At 31.5% G+C, this 20,948-nt stretch overlaps 2 protein-coding genes across 3 annotated transcripts; both read right to left on the bottom strand.

Annotated features, from left to right (window-relative positions):
- Window positions 1-28: 28 nt before the first annotated feature.
- LOC150028146 (LEAF RUST 10 DISEASE-RESISTANCE LOCUS RECEPTOR-LIKE PROTEIN KINASE-like 2.3) lies at window positions 29-4,090 on the bottom strand. Of its 2 annotated transcripts, none has more exons than XM_090301613.1 (3): window positions 3,120-4,090; window positions 1,720-1,755; window positions 29-1,358 (listed from the first exon to the last, which is right to left on the bottom strand). In XM_090301613.1, the coding sequence occupies exons 1-3, from the start codon at window positions 3,928-3,930 to the stop codon at window positions 259-261; spliced, it is 1,947 nt and encodes a 648-aa protein (XP_090157739.1). In that variant the 5' UTR covers window positions 3,931-4,090; the 3' UTR covers window positions 29-258. The 2 variants fall into 2 exon arrangements, with proteins under 2 accessions (XP_090157739.1, XP_090157738.1); XM_090301612.1 differs by having other exon boundaries at window positions 29-1,349; window positions 3,120-4,071.
- A 2,344-nt stretch (window positions 4,091-6,434) lies between these two features.
- On the bottom strand, window positions 6,435-11,945 carry LOC150028147 (LEAF RUST 10 DISEASE-RESISTANCE LOCUS RECEPTOR-LIKE PROTEIN KINASE-like 2.4). Its single transcript, XM_090301614.1, has 3 exons — window positions 11,173-11,945; window positions 9,060-9,092; window positions 6,435-7,602 (listed from the first exon to the last, which is right to left on the bottom strand). The coding sequence occupies exons 1-3, from the start codon at window positions 11,939-11,941 to the stop codon at window positions 6,494-6,496; spliced, it is 1,911 nt and encodes a 636-aa protein (XP_090157740.1). The 5' UTR covers window positions 11,942-11,945; the 3' UTR covers window positions 6,435-6,493.
- Between the last annotated feature and the right edge of the window lie 9,003 nt (window positions 11,946-20,948).

Consider the following 20,948-nt stretch of genomic DNA (forward strand, 5'->3'; position numbering starts at 1 on the left):
CCATCACCAACAAGCATCTACTCAGTGTTTATCATCGTTTAAAGTCATATACATATGCCACTTGACATTAGAGTTAGTACTTTTGATTGTTCATTACAAAATATTTATCTAACTCGGGTCAATTGGTAGCTAGCTTTTACACTCTCTTGCAACTATAACATGAGATTGTAGATGGCTGGAAACAACCAACAATTACGTAGAACCATTCATTTACAGTATAAACTGGAAAATTTTGAAAATATGCAAGTGAACTTAATTTCAGGAAATAGAATATTCTGGAACTGATCTAGTGGGAGAAGAAAGCAAAGGTTTGGGTGGGATTTGTAGGGAATCCATGGTGCCTTCCAACATATCTATTACGCTGCTCATTGTAGGTCTATCATTAGGAAATGTTTGAATGCACCATAAACCCACTATGGCCAACCTCTTTGCAATCTCATTTTCTTTTGTTGTCGTCACCATATCTGGTCTCAAATCATTGTCCAACTCAAGCTTATAGTATGCCCAGTGTGGAAAGTATATCTCACTTGTATGACTAGCTTCAACATTAATGTTCTTCCTTCCTCCCACCATCTCTAACAACATCATTCCATAACTATAAACATCAGACTTATGTGAAGCTCTTCCAAGATTTCTACTCCACATTTCTGGAGCTACATACCCCATCGTTCCTCTAGCATCTGACAAGGAAACAATACTTTCATTCCTAGGACACAGTTTTGCCAATCCAAAATCCGATATCTTTGCATAGAAATTCTCATCCAAAAGAATGTTATGTGGTTTTATGTCAAAGTGAACAATTCGAGTATTGCATCCCTTATGCAAGTATTCTAACCCTCGAGCTATGTCCTTTGCAATTTGATATATAATATTCCAACTCAAAGATGAAACGACTTCACAACTTTTTCTATAAATGAATTTTTCAAGGGAACCATTAGGCATAAATTCATATATGAGAACTCTCTTGCGACCTTCCAAACAAAATCCAAGAAGCGAGACCACGTTAACATGAGAAGTTCTACTAATGCTAGCAACCTCATTAATAAATTCTTCACCATTTTCTTTCGATCCACTCAACATCTTTACAGCAATAGGACTACCATTGAATAACTTACCTTTGTACACAGTTCCAAAACCACCTTGTCCCAGCTTCTCTTTGAAGTTCTTGGTCATTTGTTTTATCTGTGATAATTTATATCTTTTTAGAGCTAGAGAGCCGTGAGTTTTAAGGAATGCTTCAATATTTTGATTACTTTTTGGAATTAGAGCAAAATTCGCTAGCCAGGTTGATGACTTATATCTTGCACATAAAATTGAAATTGATATTAAAACTCCTGCAATTGCTGAACCTGCAACACCTGTTAGCAAATGAGAAATGTTGACATTTCATTCTCTAATCTTCTTGTATTCTCAAGTATAAATAAAAGAAGAGTCATGAATAGTGAATTTAAATTTAAACAAACTTTTAGTTTTCAAACTATGTGAAAATTTATTAGAAATCAGTAACAAATATTTTGTGTAAACTATATTTAAATTGATCAGATAACTGATACATGGAAATAGTTATACAGCAATGTGTACTTTTGTGTATATCTTTTCCATGATTATGATATGCATAGAATCATGAAGAGATAAGAGAGAAGCACAAAACATATATTGCATGAATATTCAAGGAAGTAGGATTATGGGAAAGTATAAAAGAAAATTTAGATTTATTACCTAAAATAATGAGCTTCTTCCTTTTTTCCAATTTGCCTGCAAAAGTAGATGAGCACAAGTAGATAAGCAAAGAGCGGATTCCTAGAGGGTTACGTTGAAGAATTATTCCGAGTTATAACTGATGTTGACTTAAAATAATTGAAGATAACATTTAATGGATAAAAAATACAATATATTTTATATTGACATATTTAAATATATTTCACTAAAGTTTAAAATAAATCTTAATATAAAAATATCTAATTTTACAATCACAAATAATCAAGAAGAGATAACGAATGAATTATTTACTAGAAATTGAGAAAGACGGTGGAGTGATATATGTAATTTTGTTAAATGAGAAAAAAAGGAAAATTAATTTTAAAGATGATAAGACGTATTCTTTGTCAATTTTTTATCAAATCATTCAGATTATATAAGTTTTAAAATATTTTTTATTCTTTTACATATTTTTACTGTACCAAATAATTAAATATTTAGCTTGATTTCTTATCTATTTTTAATTTTTTCTATTTATTTGACTTAATTAATTTTTAAAATATTTTATAAATTTAAATGTTTTCAATTGAATTCTTACTTAAAAAATTGTTTTATTAGGTTTTTAATTATCTTTTATAACACCTTTTTTGTGATTAGTAATTAGTAATTTCTAATTTACTTATTCACTGGGTCAAGTGAAAACATAAAGAAGCAACTACCTAATAATTGTAGGGACCAAGAGAGAAGACGAGCAAGACCAGCAAAAATGTGAACTCAACCAATGTCTGGTCAACAAAGGCAAGTAACTGAAACCTCCCAGTTACTTTGAGTAAATATGTGTAAGCTAGCAATATATAATAATTAATGTTTAAATTTTATTATTTTAATAAAAAAATCCTAAAATTTATTTTTTATCCTGGTTTATCTTAAACTTTATCCTATATATAAATAGATATTCTGAATTTTAATCTTGTTCCAATTAATGTTTAATTTTTTGTTTTTTTAATAAAGGAAAATGAAACTGTCAATTTTTACCCTAAAAGTCATATACATATTGTGATGTGATAGGAAAGTTATATTGAATTCCTGATGTGATGTGATAGGTTGAGGTTTAAAGTTTAGAGTTGTAATTCTTTAATAAATAGCTATAATTTTAATTTTGCTATAATTAATGATTGGTGAGTGGGTTTGATGAGATGAAAAAAATTGAGAAAAATGATAGTTTGAAAATTCATGGAGTTGTTTTATATGATGGATTTAAAAATATATATATAATAAAGAGTAAATTTAAAATTAAAATAATAATATTAAAAGTTGTAATTTAATTAATAAAAAATATGAATTATTATTATAAAAAAAATTGAATATGGGAGTAAGAGTCTAGTCCAATTGAGTAAGAATATAGAAGATCTAAGACATACCATTAGTTTTGTTAGTTTTGGGAGCAGAACAGTCTTCATCTGAGCAATAGTATTCGCATGAAACTACATCTTCCTCATAACCACCGCTCTTGCAACTTCCATTACTTTCGTTGCATCTTTTGCAATCTTGGGGAACGCCATAGTAAACCCCAAACCCATCCCTGATAGCTTGTTGCAGAACTCCAGCTCCATCATCAGTATCATCATAATGATCCAGAGGAGCCGCAGTGGGCACCCTCAAACGCCACTCGCAATCCTTAAGCAGTGGGTATTCCTTCACCAGATCATCCTCCTTGTATGTGTCCTCAAAATAATAATACATAGCATCCCCGCACCTCAAGTTGCGTTTTGAAGGGAATTTCGGGATGTGAAGAGGACAACGACTGAGGAATACGGTGACGTTGTGCACTGGAGCGTAAAGCTGTAACAGATTCGTTTTCAAGTTCTCGTAACTATTCAAAAAATCAAGAGAACAAACATCGTTGACAGTGTCTGTTGGCACCACTGTCATGGTGTGAGTGGTGTTGTCCATATCCTTCACCGTGAAATTTTGATGTGCATGACGACCATAGCAGCTGAGCATGAATGATTGGTGGGCGCCGTTACATTGAGACGCTGGACTCTCTTCCCAGAAAGGATCCAGGATGGTGGCGGCCACGTTTATGTTGCACAAGTATGACTGTTGAGCACAAGGCGGTTGCGGTGGTTGAGAGTGGGAGTGTGGGAAAGCGATGAAGAGGAAGAAAGAGAGGGTGAGTATGGTGTGGATGTCATCCATTATCCTACTTCTTCTCATTTCCCTCTCTCCCATAAATCAAACCTATAATAGAACCACTTCTCAACACACTCCTCCCACCAAACTACCTTCTTCTCTCCTCTTACTTTCTTCCCTCCCAAACAAAAATACATTTCAATTTTCTCCAAACACGACTCGGTCTCTCCCTCATTTAAAGGATCATTCCTTACGATATTTTGATATCCTTCTCTAATCTAATATTTATAATAAAAAAAAAGAAAAAAAACCTTTTTATGAAAATAAAAAAAAAAAAATTAAATATTTCAAAATTATAAATTTTTATAAATAATTAAAATATTAATATTTATTGGGTTGTAATGGCTGTGAAATAAACAATTTTATTCAAAGAATTAAGAACAAACTCTGTTTAATTTTGAAATAAAAGATATAAAAAAAGTGTAAAATGTAGATGCAAAATCTTAAAATTGAATTTCACCGATTAATCTAGAATATAAAAGTCAATATTAAAAGGTTTATTTGAGATATTAAGATAAATTTATAATGCTAATTAGAGAATAGCCACGAAAATAAGTAAAGAGATCAAATATAAATATAAATAAATATATATATATAAATAAATAAATATATATATATATACATATATATACATATATATTGAATGTGGAAAAGAAAAAATGTTCATTCCGATTAAGTTTTGAATTCTAGTACAAAAATAATATTTACTTTTTGATGTAAAACTGCTCAAAACAAACCTAGTAAATGAATTGTACAAAGAACTAAAAACTAAAACTCTCTACCAACCCCTCTTTATCATTTCTATTTTTTTTTCTCGTTTTACTAAGAAACTATATAATCAACTGAGTTAGAGACAAGGAAATGAGAGTATATTAAGTAGGAAAAGATTTTGTTGACAATAAAAATAAAAATAAAAACCTTACCCTTGACATTATATTGTAATAATATAATAATATTTTTAATTAAAAATAAATTAAATATAATTAAAATATTAATTATTTGGTATGTGAAATGAATGTTTGACACTGTATATGCTGTTAACGTATCATCACTGTTATTGATAGGAGTTCGGTTGATACACGTTTATATATGTTCTACTCCAAACTCTAATTATACAAAGATAGGATAAGAGGATTTTACAAAATAGCATTTTTTGTATCTACTTTCATTTATATTTCTGTGGAACTAAAGAAAAAAATGCAGACAAACAGCATTTTTTAAAATCTATTTTATGTTTTTAATTTTTGTGATAAATTAGATGCAGACAATTTTTTACTTCAAAAGCCCCACTTTCAACAATTTTTTCTCAATGCTTCCATTTCCTCTATTTGCGTTCTCTACTATCGATTTAATTGATATTTTCTTACGGTTCATATTTCTGATTGGACTTATCAACGTAATAATCGTATTTGAAATGAAATAGTAAAACCTCTATGGATTCATTCTTTCTTTGACAAATATTTTTTTCATACAAATGACCTTAATCAGACCGCAAAGCAGTTCAACCAAATGTTTCCATGAGCATTGCTAGTAACACACTATGATAGTAAGAATTCATACAACTTTAATTTCTATTAAACTTTATCCTATAAGAAACTAAGTATGTTCAACAATGCGTTAAAACATTTAGCATCTCTATCACCGTCAATTCATCATTTTATTTCTATTATAAGTCTTTGTATCTATTTATATGATTATCATTTTTATTATTAAAATTATAATTAAGAACATATTATATAATTTTATTATTAAAATTATAATTATAATTAATTATTTGATTAATCTTACTAATTTTTTTAGAATATGTCGAACATTGATAATGTCCCACTTCACTTAACTACATACTTGAACCATATCCAATTTACGTGGAAGAATGCAATTCACTCAGTTGTTAAGTTCAACGCAATAAATGGCCAAAGATTTTTCTTTGTTCTTTTCAATTATCACACGGCAATGTGACTCGTTAGGTAACAATTGTTAATCACCAAAGCAACTGCTTGTTAATGTGCTTATTCAGTCACTCAAACTGAAACAGCAAAGAAGCAACTACTTAAAAGGTTTCACAGAATTCATTAATTAATTGAACCTAAACTAAATTTTAAAAATAAGTTGACAAAATTAAATTTAATTATATAATAGTTTAAATTCATTGAACTAAATGGTAATATATATTTATTTTAAATTATTTAAACTATCAAAATTATTTTAATTATTATTACTAAAGTACATATATATTTTAAAATCTAATTATAATATAATTTAATTCAATGTCAGTTTCATTTAGATCAAAGTCCTACCTTATCAATGTAGGCAAAGAAAGAAGAAGACAACAGGAGCTGAAAAAATGTGCAGTCAACCACAAGGACTAGGGAAAGTAACTGAAACCTCCCCGTTATTAATGAGCAAGTATGTGTTAGCTAGAAATATGAATTAATAATTATTTTCATTATAATTACCATATTCAATTGTCATTAGTTCTAATTTATGTGGTTTACTTCGTTTCCACTATATCAGTAATAATCAGGATAATGATAAAAATGATGATTGAAAATCCAAGAATTACAAGTATACATAATTATGTTGAGAAAATAAATTTTAAGATCTAGCTGGATGACAAAGAATTAGAAGACCATTCTGGCATCAATCTAGTGGTAGGAGAAGAAAGAACAGGTTTTGGTGGTATTTCTTGAGAATTCACGTTGCCTTCTAACATATCTATTACTCTACTCATATTAGGTCTATCCTTTGGAAACGTTTGAATGCACCACAAACTAATTGTAATCATTCTCCTTTCTATTTCTTTTTCTTCTCTAGTTATTACACCACTTCTCAAATCTTGGTCTTGCTCCAACTTTTGGTATATCCAATCTGGGAAGTATTCACTTGTTTGAGTGGCTTCCGCATTAATATTTGTCCTCACTCCCACTATTTCTAGTAGCATCATTCCATAGCTGTACACATCAGATTTTTGTGAAACTCCACCAAAATGTTTGTTGCACATTTCTGGAGCTACATATCCTATTGTTCCTCTAGCATCTGAAATCAAAACTGTGCTCTCTTTCCCAGGACAAAGTTTTGCAAGCCCAAAATCTGATATCTTGGGACAAAAGTTTTCATCCAAAAGAATGTTATGTGGTTTTATATCAAAATGTAAAATTCGAGTGTTGCATCCCCTGTGCAAGTACTCTAGTCCTCTGGCTATACCTTTTGCAATTTGCAATAGATTATCCCAACTCAACGAAGGAGTACTTTCTAGTCCCTTATTACTAATAAACTTGTCAAGGGAACCATTAGGCATGAATTCATAAATAAGAGCTTTCTTATTTCCTTCCAAAGAGAACCCAAGAAGTTGGACAACATTAACATGGGAAGTTCTACTAATGCTGGCAACTTCATTGATAAAGTCTTTTCCATTTCCGTTTGATGCCCTTAATATCTTCACAGCCACATGGTACCCATTGCGTGTCTCTCCTTTGTATACAACACCAAACCCACCTTCACCTAGTTTAACGGTGAAGTTGTTGGTCATTTTCTTGACTTCTGCAAATTTATATTTCTTTTGTACTAGAGTTCCATGATCTTTTAAGAATAGTTCAATATCTTGCTCATTAGTCATCCAAAATTTTACCTTTCCTGTTGATGACATACATTTTCTACCCCCTATTACGATGAGGCATACCATGAATACTCCCATTGATGAACTTGTAAGACCTGCTAACAAATATATATAAGAAGAGTTAGGAATTAAGAAACGTTTAAATTCCCTTCTAGGAGTTAATATTTACTAGTTAATAAAGAGTATGATAAACAAAAGTCTTGGGAAATTTCGATTAACTAAAGTGGGATGGATTTGATGTGCTCAAAGCTCGACCTTAAAGTCTACAAAGTTGTGGATGTGAGTGCATTTAAGTAGATTTTGTTGTATATTTTTCACTAAGTATTATGATTCAATAAATCTCCAAGAAAATATTTTAAAGTATTATGATTCAGGGTTTTAATCGGTTTAAAATCACTTCAACTGAAACCTTGTGATTTTAGTAAAGTATTTTAACAGGTTGATTTATCATATCAACTGAAAATACTAAAGTCTTTTTTAATGATTTAAAAGTCTAAATTTTGTATAGTTGATCTTAAGACTTTAATATTAAATTTTTTTTGTCTTTTCTGTTTAATGACATCAACTATTCGATAAATAAACCAAGTGTTTTAAGTTGATTTCTTTTGTTAAATGGAAAGAGTCAATTATTTCAAAGAATCAATTAAATGTTTTTAACATATTTCTATTATGTTTACCAATTTGATTTTCATTAATTGGAAAAAAATGTTTTGGCAATCATTGTAGCCTACAAAAAGGTGATTTATGAACATTTTAAGGTAACACAATTCTTAAGAAAACATATAGAGTCTTTTGAGTTCTTGGTGTTAATTTTTCATCTTGGGATATTTTTCTATGTGAAGAAGTTTTTCATGAGTTTGTAATTTTCTGCTTTCATATTTTGTAAAAGACTCAGGTGCTTTCGTTTCATACTTTCTTGTATTATGTTCTTAAGCAGATCCATATAGGGTTTTGGGGTTTTATGTTGTGTTGGTGAGAATTTGTTTTTCTTGAAGGGTTCAAGTGTAATTCTTGTGCAATCTTTGACTAATTGTTTAGACTAAAGGTTGGTTGTGTGAACCCGAATAGGGTAGCTTTCTTTTGAGGTTTGGTTTGAAGGTATGTAGAGCTTGATTGGTCAGGTGCTCATCACGTTGGTTTTTGTCACTTTGCGAATAAGGGTTGAGACACTTATGACGTGTGACTGTTCATTGTTCTCGTACTAAGGATGAATACATGATTTTTTATTGGTAAAGGTTTTATGGTTTAATTTATTAAATATAATATTAAAAAAAAAACTAACCAAACTAATATAACTTCTTGTTCAACCAGTTTTTTTCTTACTCAACTAATTTTGAACTATAAAATAATAAATGTTTTGAAGACTCGAATCTTGTCTTTCAAGAGTTTAATCTTGCCCAACAACCTTTGCAAGCAAAGAACATGAATTTAATACTCTTACTTATTTTTAAACTACTAATAAATAGTGTGTTTTCACGAAGTCAACAATATATATGTATATATGAAACATAATAAAATAATAAGTATGAAAGGAAATTTGGTTATTAATTACCTATGATGAGTTTCCTCGATAAATTTGATTTACCTACAACATTGAGTGAAAGTATAAAGCGAATTGTTAAAGAGAAATATTATACAAAGAAGAACAATAAAATGGAATGGTTAATAAGACCTGATTTTTTATTCAGTTAGCACAAAATTATATGTGCAAGGTATCAGAATCAACAGTGGAATTTAAAGGAATTTTAGGGAAGAAAAATGAAAAAAAAAAAAAACAAAACAAAAAAACAAACAAACCCGACAGTGGAAATGTAGTGAGACCACACCACCATTTTTGTTTTTGTGGCTAAGCAATACCAATTCATAAAACATACAAATTTAAGGGTTTTTTTATGAAATATTGTATAAGTAAAAATAAAAAGTAAATTTTAAATAAATAAAAAAACATGTTTGGAATTTTTTTTTTATTTTGACTAATTACTTTTAAAATATTTTCAATTTGAATGGATTAAAGAGACAACAAACATATATAGTAATTATAAACCGAAAAAAGGAAATTCATTGTACAAATGATGAAAGAGAGTGAAAATTAGAATTGGAAATCTGTAAACAATGAGTAGAAATTAATAAGATCGATGAGAAATACTTAAAAGATAAAACATAAATTATATAAGTGTACCTGAAAAATATTACTCGAATAATTTAAATGAAGCGAGAAATGAAAAAAAAAATATTAAGAAAATAATAGTGATTCTCATATTAGTTTAAATGTTCCCTTCATAACGAATTATACAAATTTAATAGGATAATTGTTGGAGCAAATTCATAGGAAAGATCGAGTTACCAACCATGAAGACTTTTTTTTATACTTTTTATCTATTTATATTTAATGTTGGAATTCAACTCACATTTTCTCGCCAATATAAAATTCAATGTTGTCAATTGTTTGGAGATTACCTGTGATGTTTTCTTAAAAATTATAATAAAGAGAGTAATTTCTTAGGTAAAGATTGTTGTCACAATTATTTTCACAATAGTGCTACAAAAATACACCAAAAATAAAATCATCAAATAGAAACTAATTTTATAAACAAAAAATAATTAGTTGTTATATTAACTAAATTAATATCATTTTAAAAAATAAAAATAAATAGTTTCTAAATTAGTTTATATTATTGTTAATAGTTTTTAAATTGATATTTAATTAGCTATCAAGGTTTTAACTACCAATTATTTAGATTCTAAATTTGGTAGCAAAACCTTTGGTTGTTAATTAGACACTAATTTAGAAATCATTTAAAAATAATAAGAACTATTTTATAAACCAAACCTATTTTTAGTCTCTAAAATGGTCTATTTTTTGTCTCTACAATTGGTTTTTATTTCATAATTTTCTTGTAGTGATACTTCGTTGTAAATTCCAAAATTTGACAATATTGATATTGGTTGAATTTTGAAGTGGAAATGTTTGGTTGTTGTTGTAAATAGAGGAATCTGGATCCTATAATTGAAAAGTTATGAAAAAAAGTCTAAAGAGAAATATGTTAATATTGACTAATATTTTGTGACTAACAGGGGAAGTCTGAAAGACTAAAACACTTATTGAAAGGAACATTTATAATTTGACTAGAATTATATAAGTTGTGACAATTTCAAAAAAAAATGTAAATTTACAAACACAGTTTTGCTAACAAAATAACACAAATAATGAAGAAGAGATAATGAAAGAATTTTGGCAGAATAGGAGAAAGAAGGTGGAGTGATATCTGTAATTTTGTTAAATGAGAAAAGAATATGTCTCGAAGAAGTTGCATCTTCAGGTAGAGAATCCTGTTTGAGGTACAACTCGACCTCGAATATGAACTTCTCGTTGGTTTCGTAAAGAATATTGTTGTTTTGTTGTTAAAATATAACAAGACGCTTCTCCAATCAGAAAGAAGCCATGAATGTTTATTGTTGATCTATGATGGAGATCCTTGTGAAGAAGATATTAGTAGGTGCAAACCTCAACTTATAAATCGGTTTTATGAGAATTTTAAAGTCTATTATGGTATCAGAATTATTTCGAGCATATCTTCACCTCAACTCTACGAGCCAGTTTTATGGGATTGATTTAGGTTTAAAGTTAATAACCTAGTAAACTAAAAATGGACATGGAGACATACCTCTGCATGAAGCAGAACGGGATCCATCAACGCAGAAACATTGGAATTCTCCATCTCCCACATCAACCCCACACTCTCCACCAGAATCACTGCATTTCTCGCACTCCCCGTAATCTCCCACCCATTTCAACCTAAAACCATACCGTAACGCTTCGCTTGTTTTGTTCTCACTTACAAGGGAAGCCCTGGTTAGAAATATCGGAATCACCACAACCTTGCAATTCCCCGTGTACGAAGATACAGGTACGATAGTGGAGTAGACATATTCAGCACCACATGTATCAATACCAATCTCCGTCGTCGGTAGTATAGAGAGAGGTGAATCGGAAGGGCAGTAAAACAGCGTGACGTCACCAAGATCATTATCTTGATGATCATATTGAAACCGAGTGTTATCAAACGTGTTGTTCTTGTAGTCACTCACACAGATACCATCCCAATAATCATCCCTGGCCATTATTACTGTCTGTGTTGTATTATTCCAATCAAGAATACGGTACTTGATTCCATTGATGCTTATCTTGGGGACTCCTCCTTCGCATGTCAGCTTCTCTTCTCCACAATAACTATCTCTGTTTCCTCCCGAGAAGGGGTACCTGAGGTCTAGGTTGGTATTTCCGCATGTAAAAGCGTTATTGCAGTTGGTGTAGTGAGCATCATCTTCAGAAAGACACGTTGGAGAATTGGTTGAGATGAGGAAGAAAATGAAGATAAAAGAAGAGTGAAGAGTTAGCTTAGGTTTCATTGTTGCAGGTGAAAAGAGGTTCATGGAGGGAGAGCAAAAGGAAGAGGAGGATTGAAGGAGTAAGTAGCGCGTTGATTATTATATAATATTTGGTGTTTAATTTTCAATGCATGCAAATTTCAAAGGTTCATATTTCTAAGCTTCTAAGAAACCCAAGAGAAACTGCAACTAGGAAATTATCACGTAAGAATATTTGTTTTTTAATTATTTATTTTGAGTGTGATTAAGTAACCTTAGCTTATGTTAGATGCAGTTGTGGAATATTTGACTGACTAACAGCTTTTTAATTTTAATTTCATTTCCATTGCATTACTAATATATATTTGTATTCGTTATGCACATATTTTACTTAAATATAGAGTCTGTTAATTAATAAAAACCACTAATTAAATTTTTTCATAAATAAATTAATTTTCTTAATTCATCCATTATAATCTTAAATCTTCCATACATACGTCATAATTGTGCAATATTGAAAATATAACCTCTAATTAAAAAAAATATTTGTAAACCAGAAAAAAAATGCTCTCTTTATTTTTGTATAAGTTAAGTTGTTTTGGATTAGCCAAGAAATAGATTAATTTTTCTTGAATTTAATAAAATATTTATAAGATTTTATATTTTATTATTTTTATTTCTACATCATAATAAATACATATATGTAAATTAATTAAATATTAAGGGAGTGAAAAAGATATAAATGATAAAAGAATATTTAATGTTGTCTTAAACTTTCAAAATATGAGTCAAACAGAAATAAAAATATTCGAAATGTGACATTAAAAAGGAACATATAAAATATGTTATTTACTCTTTATTATAGAGAGAAGAATATTGACATTGCAAATATGAATAGAAAATATCACATGCAGTACTTCTAAATAATTTGATATCTTAATATTTTAGATTATGTATGATAGATCATTCATATTATTAATTCTTTGAAGTGAAATATAAAAACCCCTTATATTGAAAGTATTTCAAAATATGTAAAGGTTTAATGGTGTGATGCATAAACATATATTTAGAATATATTATAGAAATTTAATGTTTTAAGATTCTAAGTAAAATGCGATATTAAATTCATGATTGAGTTTTGACTGATAAGGAAAAAGTTTTGTTAATACTACGCACGCTAAATAACACTATTCAACAACCCTTTATAATAATATTATAATTTTTTTAATTAATTTTTTTTTTCAGAATAAATTAAAATAATTAAATGAGACTTTTTAGGAAAGTCTCATCCCAAATACAAAAACTTCTTCTAGATTAAAATGAAAATAATTAAAATATTATTTTATTTATATATTAAGAGTGTGTTTTTACTGTGTGCAGAGTCACCTATTGATAGATCTTTCTAATATATCTATCACTTTCTTATCTTTAACAAAGAACATTTCTTTCTTTATACAACCCATAAATAATAAATAAGGATGAAAAGAATCTTCTAACATCCACAAATTAAATTAAGAAATGTGACAAATGTTATTGATTTTAATAAAAAAATTATAAAACTTTTATTTTATTTTTTCTTTTTGTACATAATAATAATTGTATATATTTAAATTAATAAAATATTACATGAAAATTATAAGAATAAGGATATAAATAAGAAAGAGTAATTAACGTGGTATTGAAATTTAAAAATGAAAAACTATATAGAAATAAAAATCTTGAAAACTACGACATTTAAAAAAAAATAAAGAGAATACAAGAATTTAAAAGAAAACAATCTAAATACATAATCATCAATTTTGACTTTACAACTACAAAAAAGATTATATTACCTAGATGAAGAATTTTAAGTTTAATTATCAATTTTTAAAAAAAGGCTAAGTCTAACTATTATTAGTTTTTTTGGTCATATGCTAGTTCAGACTTCCAAGTAGCATAATTAGTCAAGATGCATACTTTAAAAAATTGATATAACTTATCAGATTTTGAGGAAATGTATATAGTAAATTAATAGAATAGTAATAGTCAACACAAGAATTAGTGGCAGATCATTCATTTTTAATGTTTTCTCAATCTGGTGATACAAGAATTAGTCAACACAAGATATATCTTTTCCATTCCCTCTCATACCTTCCTCTTTCCTTTCATTTTCTCTACAATTTTCAAATACGTCAATTTGGAACTTTATTCCCCTAACGGCCTCAAGATGAGTGTGAAACAATACATTACCTACGACTAAGGGGTAAGATTAGGAATCCTCCTTATTTTATTCTAATGCACTAGATAATTGTTGCATTAAATATATTTTTATTATTATTTCAAAAGTTTTGAAATTATAATTTTTTTTTAAAATGTAATGAGTATTAATTATTCACTATTTCTTTATAAAGAAGTTTTTTTCATTTTTTTATTTTAAGAGAATTTCTGATGAAGAGACAAACAAGCAACTGGGAAACAGAGAGAATTGATATCTACATTAGTACGAGATTAGAAATCCTAGTGAAAGGTTAGAAAGAAGTTGTATTTCATCTTTGTTAGGTGAGATTGAGTATTATCCACACAAAATAACAGAAACAACTATTGTAATAATGGAGACATTGTCTGGACTAGGTCCCATGAGATTTTATTTCTTAAGTTGAGAAGGTTTTTCCATGATAAAAATTCTCGGTATCATTATTCTATTTTGTTCAATTTTTTTTATCTGCTTATTATTTTCGCAGGTGTTGATTTTGTATCTATAAGAAAGAGGAAGAATTTGTTCTATTTTTCCAACATCATTAAACCAAACATATCTCGGTCTGGGACTTACTACGCCTTACTCCTTGAGTATTTTGGTCTGAAATTTTTATCAGACATTCGTCACTGTGTCTATTGAGTTTTGGTTGAGATTTGAGTCCTAGATTTTTCCCACAAGATTGACAATAAATTTTTTTATTCATCACCTGTTTGACCTTAAACCTGTCGCGTTTTGTCCCAAATTTAGTGGAGATTCTTGGGTGGAATTTCAGAAAAAACTATTCTGGAAGAATTTTTCAGAAATTTTGTGTAAACCAAGGATACCGAAACTTGTGAAATTATGGCCTAATTTCTGCAATTTCATTCCGGGTTCGTATTGCGCTGAAAAAATTCACACAAGTACTTTCATATGTTGTTTGCACCCAGGTAAGGTGTCACATCCATTAACAAATCACAAAAGAAGATACGGGGAAGAAAAGTCAGGACGTTTTGTTTTCGGAAAACCAGTTTTGTTCACTCTCGCTCTGGGACTTACTACGCCTTACTCCTTGGGTATTTTGGTATGAAATTTTTAGCAGACATTCGTCACTGTGTCTATTGAATTTTGGCTGAGATTAGAGCCCCAGATTCGTCCCACAAGATTGGCAATAAATTTTTTATTCATCACTGCCAGGGCTTAAAGAAATGTTCGTTTGTGTGTGAAGCTGTTCAATTTTTTTCGTGGGTGAATACTCACCCATTTGACCTGAAACCTGTCGCGTTTAGTCCCAAATTCAGTGGAGATTCTTGGGTGGAATTTAAGGAAAAAACTATTCTGGTAGAATTTTTCAGAAATTTCGTGCAAACCAAGACTATCCTCTACCGAAACTTGTGAAATTCCGGCCTAATTTCTGCAATTTCATTCCAGGTCCGTATTTAGCTTAAACAATTCACACAAGTACTTTAATATGTTGTTTGCACCCAGGTAAGGAGGCACGTCCATAAACAAATCACAAAAAGAAGATACGGGGAAGAAAAGCCAGGACGTTTTGTTTTCGGAAATCCAGTTTTGTTCACTCTCGGTCTAGGACTTACTACGCCTTACTCCTTGGGTATTTTGGTTTGAACTTTTTCCCCGACATTCTTCACTGTGTCTATTGAGTTTTGGCTGAGATTTGAGCCCCAGATTCATCCCACAAGATTTGCAATAAATTTTTTATTCATCACTGCCAGGGCTGAATGGAATGTTCGTTTGTGTGTGAAGTTGTTTGATTTTTTTCGTGGGTGAATACTCACCCGTTTGACCTGAAACCTGTCGCATTTTGTCCCAAATTCAGTAGAGATTCTTGGGTGGAATTTCAGGAAAAAACTATTGTGGGAGAATTTTTCAGAAATTTTGTGCAAACCAAGACTGAAACATGTGAAATTCCAGTCTAATTTCTGCAATTTCATTTCGGGTCCGTATTGAGATGAAAAAATCCACACAAGTACTTTCATATGTTGTTTGCACCCAGGTAAGGAGGCACGTCCATAAATAAATAACAAAAAGAAGATACGGGGAAGAAAATCCAAGACGTTTTGTTTACGGAAATCCAGTTTTGTTCACTCTCAATCTGGTACTAACTGCGCCTTACTCCTAGGTTATTTTGGTATGAAATTTTTACCAGACATTCGTCACTGTGTCTATTGAGTTTTGGCTGATATTTGAGCCCCATATTCGTTGCATAAGATTGACAATAAATTTTTTATTCATCACTGTCAGGGCTGAAAGGAATGTTCGTTTGTGTGTGAAGCTGTTTGATTTTTTTTCGTGGGTGAATACTCACCCGTTTGACATGAAACCTGTCGGGTTTTGTCCCAAATTCAGTGGATATTCTTGGGTGTAATTTAAGGAAAAAACTATTCTGGTAGAATTTTTCAGAAATTTTGTGCAAACCAAGGCTATCCTCTACCGAAACTTGTGAAATTCTGGCCTAATTTCTGCAATTTCATTCCAGGTCCGTATTTAGCTGAAAAAATTCACACAAGTACTTTAATACGTTGTTTGCACCCAGGTAAAGAGGCACGTCCATAAACAAATCACAAAAAGAAGATACGGGGAAGTAAAGCCCGGACTTTTTGTTTTCAGAAATCCAGTTTTGTTCACTCTCGGTTTGGGACTTACTACACCTTACTCCTTGGGTATTTTGGTCTGAAATTTTTACCAGACATTCGTCACTGTGTCTATTGAGTTTTGGCTGAAATTTTAGCCCCAGATTCGTCCCACAAGATTGGCAATAAATTTTTTATTCATCACTGGTAGGGCTCAAAGGAATGTTCGTTTGTGTGTGAAGCTGTTTGATTTTTTTCGTGGGTGAATACTCACCCGTTTGACCTGAAACCTGTCGCGTTTTGTCCCAAATTCAGAGCAGATTCTTGGGAGGAATTTATGGAAAAAATATTATGGGAGAATTTTCCAGAAATATTTTGCAAACCAAGACCGAAACATGTTAAATTCCGACCTAATTTCTGCAATTTCATTCTGGGTCTGTATTGCGCTGAAAAAATTCACACAAGTACTTTCATATGTTGTTTGCACCCAGGTAAGGAGGCACGTCCATAAACAAATCACAAAAAGAAGATACGGGGAAGAAAAGTCAGGACGTTTTGTTTTTGGAAATCCAGTTTTGTTCACTCTCGGTCTTAGAGTTACTACGCCTTACTCCTTGTGTATTTTGGTTTGAAATTTTTACCAGACATTCGTCACTGTGTCTTTTGAGTTTTTCCTGAGATTTGAGCCCCAGATTCGTCCCACAAGATTGGAAATAATGTTTTTATTCATCACTACCAAGGATGAAGGAAGGTTCGTTTGTGTGTGAAGCTTTTTCATTTTTTTCGTGGGTGAATACTCACCCGTATGACTTGAAACCTTTCGCATTTTGTCCTAAATTCAGTGGAAATTGATGGGTGAAATTTCAAGAAAAAACTATTCTAGGAGAATTTCTCAGAAATTTTGGGCAAACCAAGGCTATTCTTTACCGAAACTTGTGAAATTCCGGCCTCATTTCTGCGAATTAATGCCGGATCCGTTTTGCACTAAAAAAATTCACACAAGTACTTTCATATGTTTTTTGCACTCATGGAAGGAGGCACATCCATAAACAAATCACAAAAAGAAGATATGGGGAAGAAAAGCCAGAATGTTTTGTTTTCAGAAATCCAGTTTTGTTCAGTCTCGGTTTGGGATGTACTACACCTTACTCCTTGGGTATTTTGGTATGAAATTTTTACCAGACATTCGTCACTGTTTCTATCGAGTTTTGGCTGAGATTTAAGCTCCAGATTCGACCCACAAGATTGACAATAAATTTTTTATTCATCACTGCCAGGGCTAAAAGGAAGTTTCGTTTGTGTATGAAGCTGTTTGATTTTTTTCGTGGGTGAAGACTCACCGGTTTGTCCTAAAACATGTCGCGTTTATTCCCAAATTAAGTGGATATTCTTGGGTGTAATTTAAGGAAAAAACTATTTCGGGAGAATTTTTCAGAAATTTTGTGCAAACCAAGGCGAAACTTGTGAAATTCCAGCCTAATTTCTGCATTTTCTTTCCGGGTCCGTATTAAGCTGAAAAAATTCACACAAGTACTTTCATAAGTTGTTTGCACCCAGGTTTGGAGGTTCGTCCATAAAAAAATCACAAAAAGAAGATACGGGGAAGAAAAGCCAGGATGTTTTGTTTTCGGAAAACCAGTTTTGTTCACTCTCGGTCTGGGACTTACTACGCCTTACTCCTTGGGTATTTTGGTATGAAATTTTTACCAGACATTCGTCACTGTGTCTATTGAGTTTTGGCTGAGATTTGAGCTCCAGATTCGTCCCGCAAGATTAACAATAAAGTTATTATTCATCACTGTCAGGGCTAAAAGGAAGGTTCTTTATGATGCGAAGCTGTTTGATTTTTTTCGTGGGTGAATATTCATACGTTTGATATGAAACCTGTTGCGTTTTGTCCCAAATTAAGGGAGATTCTTGGGTGGAATTTTAGGAAAAAAACGATTGTGTTTTAGTTGAGATTTGAGACCCAGATTCGTCCCACAAGATGGGCAATAAATTTATTATTCATCACTTCAAGGGCTGAAAGGAAGGTTCGTTTGTGTGTGAAGCTGTTTGATTTTTTTAGTGTGTGAATACTCATCCGTTTGACCTGAAACTTGTCACATTTTGTCCTAAATTCAGTGGAGATACTTTAGAGGAATTTCAGGAAAAAACCATTTCGGTAGAATTTTTCAGAAATTTTGTGCAAACCAAGGCTATACTCTACCGAAACTTGTGAAATTCCGGCCTAATTTTTGCAATTTCATTCCAGGTCCATATTATGCTGAAAAAATACACACAAGTACTTTCATATGTTTTTTCAACCAAGGTAACGAGGCACATCCACAAACAAAATACAAAAAGAAGATACGGGGAAGAAAAGCCAGGACGTTTTGTTTTTGGAAAACCAGTCTTGTTCACTCTCGGTCTGGAACTTACTACGCCTTACTCCTTGAGTATTTTGATCCGAAATTTTTACCAGAAATTCGTCACTGTGTCTATTGAGTTTTGGCTGAGATTTGAGTCCCAGATTCGTCTCACAAGATTGACAATAAATTTTTTATTCATCGATGCCAGGGCTGAAAGGAAGGTTCGTTTGTGTGTGAAGCAGTTTGATTTTTTTCGTGGGTGAATACTCATCCGTTTGACCTGAAATCTGTCGTGTTTTGTCCCAAATTCAGTGGAGATTCTTGGGTGGGATTTTAGGAAAAAACTATTCTGGGAGAATTTTTTTCAAAACTAACCTCTTCCAGAACTTGTGAAAATTCGGCCTAATTTTTGCAATTTCATTCCTGGTTCGTATCGCGCTGAAAAAAAATTCACACAAGTACTTTCGTATGTTGTTTGAACCCAGGTAAGGAGGCATGTCCATAAACAAATCACAAAATGAAGATACGGGGAAGAAAAGCCAGGACGTTTTGTTTTCGGAAAACAAGTTTTTTCACTCTAGGTCTAAGACTTACTACGCCTTACTCCTTGGGTATTTTGATCTGAAATTGTTACCAACATTCGTCACTATCTCTATTGACTTTTGGCTGAGATTTGAGCTCCAAATTTCACCCACAAGATTAGAAATAAATTTTTTATTCATCACTGCCAGAGCTGAAAGGAAGGTTCGTTTGTGTGTGAAGCTTTCTGATTTTTTTCGTGGGTGAATACTCATCCGTTTGACCTGAAAACTGTCGCATTTTGTCCGAAATTTAGTGAAGATTCTTGGGTGGAATTTCAGGAAAAAACTATTCTGGGAGAATTTTTCAAAAATTTTGTGCAAACCAAGGTTATACTCTACCGAAACTTCTGAGAATTCGGCCTAATTTCTGCAATTTCATTACGGGTCCGTATTGCGTTGAAAAAGTGCACACAAATACTTTCATATGTTGTTTGCACCCAGGTAAGGAGCCACGTCCATAAACAAATCACAAAAAGAAGATATGAGGAAGAAATGCCAGGACGTTTTGTTTTCGGAAAACCACTTTTCTTCACTCTCAGTCTGGGACTTACTACACCTTACTGCTTGGGTATTTTGATCTGAAATTTTTACCAGACATTTGTCACTATGTCTATTGAGTTTTGGCTGAGATTGGAGCCCCAGATTCGTCCCACAAAATAGGAAATAATTTTTTTATTCATCAATGTCAGGGCTGAAAGGAAGGTTTGTTTGTGTGTGCTGCTGTTTGATTTTTTTCGTGGGTGAAAACTCATCCGTTTGACCTGAACCTGTCGCGTTTTGTCCCAAATTCAGTGGAGATTCCTTGGTGGAATTTCAGGAAAAAAACTATTCTAGAAGAATTTTTCAGAAGTTTTGTGCAAACCAAGGCTATCCTCTACCGAAACTTGTGAAATTCCTGCCTAATTTTTTAAATTTCATTCCAGGTCCGTATTGCGCGGAAAAAGTCACACAAGTGCTTTCATATGTTGTTTTCACCCAGGTAAGGAGGCACATCCATAAACAAATCACAAAAAGAAGATACGGGGAAAAAAAAGCTAGGACGTTTTTTTTTTGGAAAACCAGTTTTGTTCACTCTCAGTCTGGGACTTACTACGCCTTACTCCTTGGGTATTTTGGTATGCTTTTACCAGACATTCATCACTGTTTCTATTGAGTTTTGGCTAAGATTTGAGATCCAGATTTTTCCCACAAGATTGGAAATAAATTTTTTATTCATCACTGCCATGATTGAAAGGAAGGTTCGCTTGTGTGTGAAGCTGTTTGATTTTTTTAGTAGGTGAATACTCATCCGTTTGACCTGAAACCTGTCGCGTTTTGTCCCAAATTCAGTGGAGA

The sequence above is a fragment of the Phaseolus vulgaris genome, chromosome 4 (assembly GCF_051622355.1).
Source record: "Phaseolus vulgaris cultivar YP4 chromosome 4, ASM5162235v1, whole genome shotgun sequence".
NCBI classification, from domain to species: Eukaryota; Viridiplantae; Streptophyta; class Magnoliopsida; order Fabales; family Fabaceae; genus Phaseolus; species Phaseolus vulgaris.

Excerpts from the sequence above, each read along its gene's own strand:
- LOC150028147 (XM_090301614.1), bottom strand. The coding sequence starts at position 11,941 with ATGAACCTCTTTTCACCTGCAACAATGAAACCTAAGCTAACTCTTCAC. Across the intron at positions 9,093-11,172 it reads CCGTTCTGCTTCATGCAGAG|GTAAATCAAATTTATCGAGG; the intron begins GTATGTCTCCAT and ends TCAATGTTGTAG. Across the intron at positions 7,603-9,059 it reads ATCGAGGAAACTCATCATAG|GTCTTACAAGTTCATCAATG; the intron begins GTAATTAATAAC and ends ATTTGTTAGCAG.
- LOC150028146 (XM_090301613.1), bottom strand. The coding sequence starts at position 3,930 with ATGGGAGAGAGGGAAATGAGAAGAAGTAGGATAATGGATGACATCCAC. Across the intron at positions 1,756-3,119 it reads CAAAACTAACAAAACTAATG|GCAAATTGGAAAAAAGGAAG; the intron begins GTATGTCTTAGA and ends CTACTTTTGCAG. Across the intron at positions 1,359-1,719 it reads GAAGAAGCTCATTATTTTAG|GTGTTGCAGGTTCAGCAATT; the intron begins GTAATAAATCTA and ends ATTTGCTAACAG.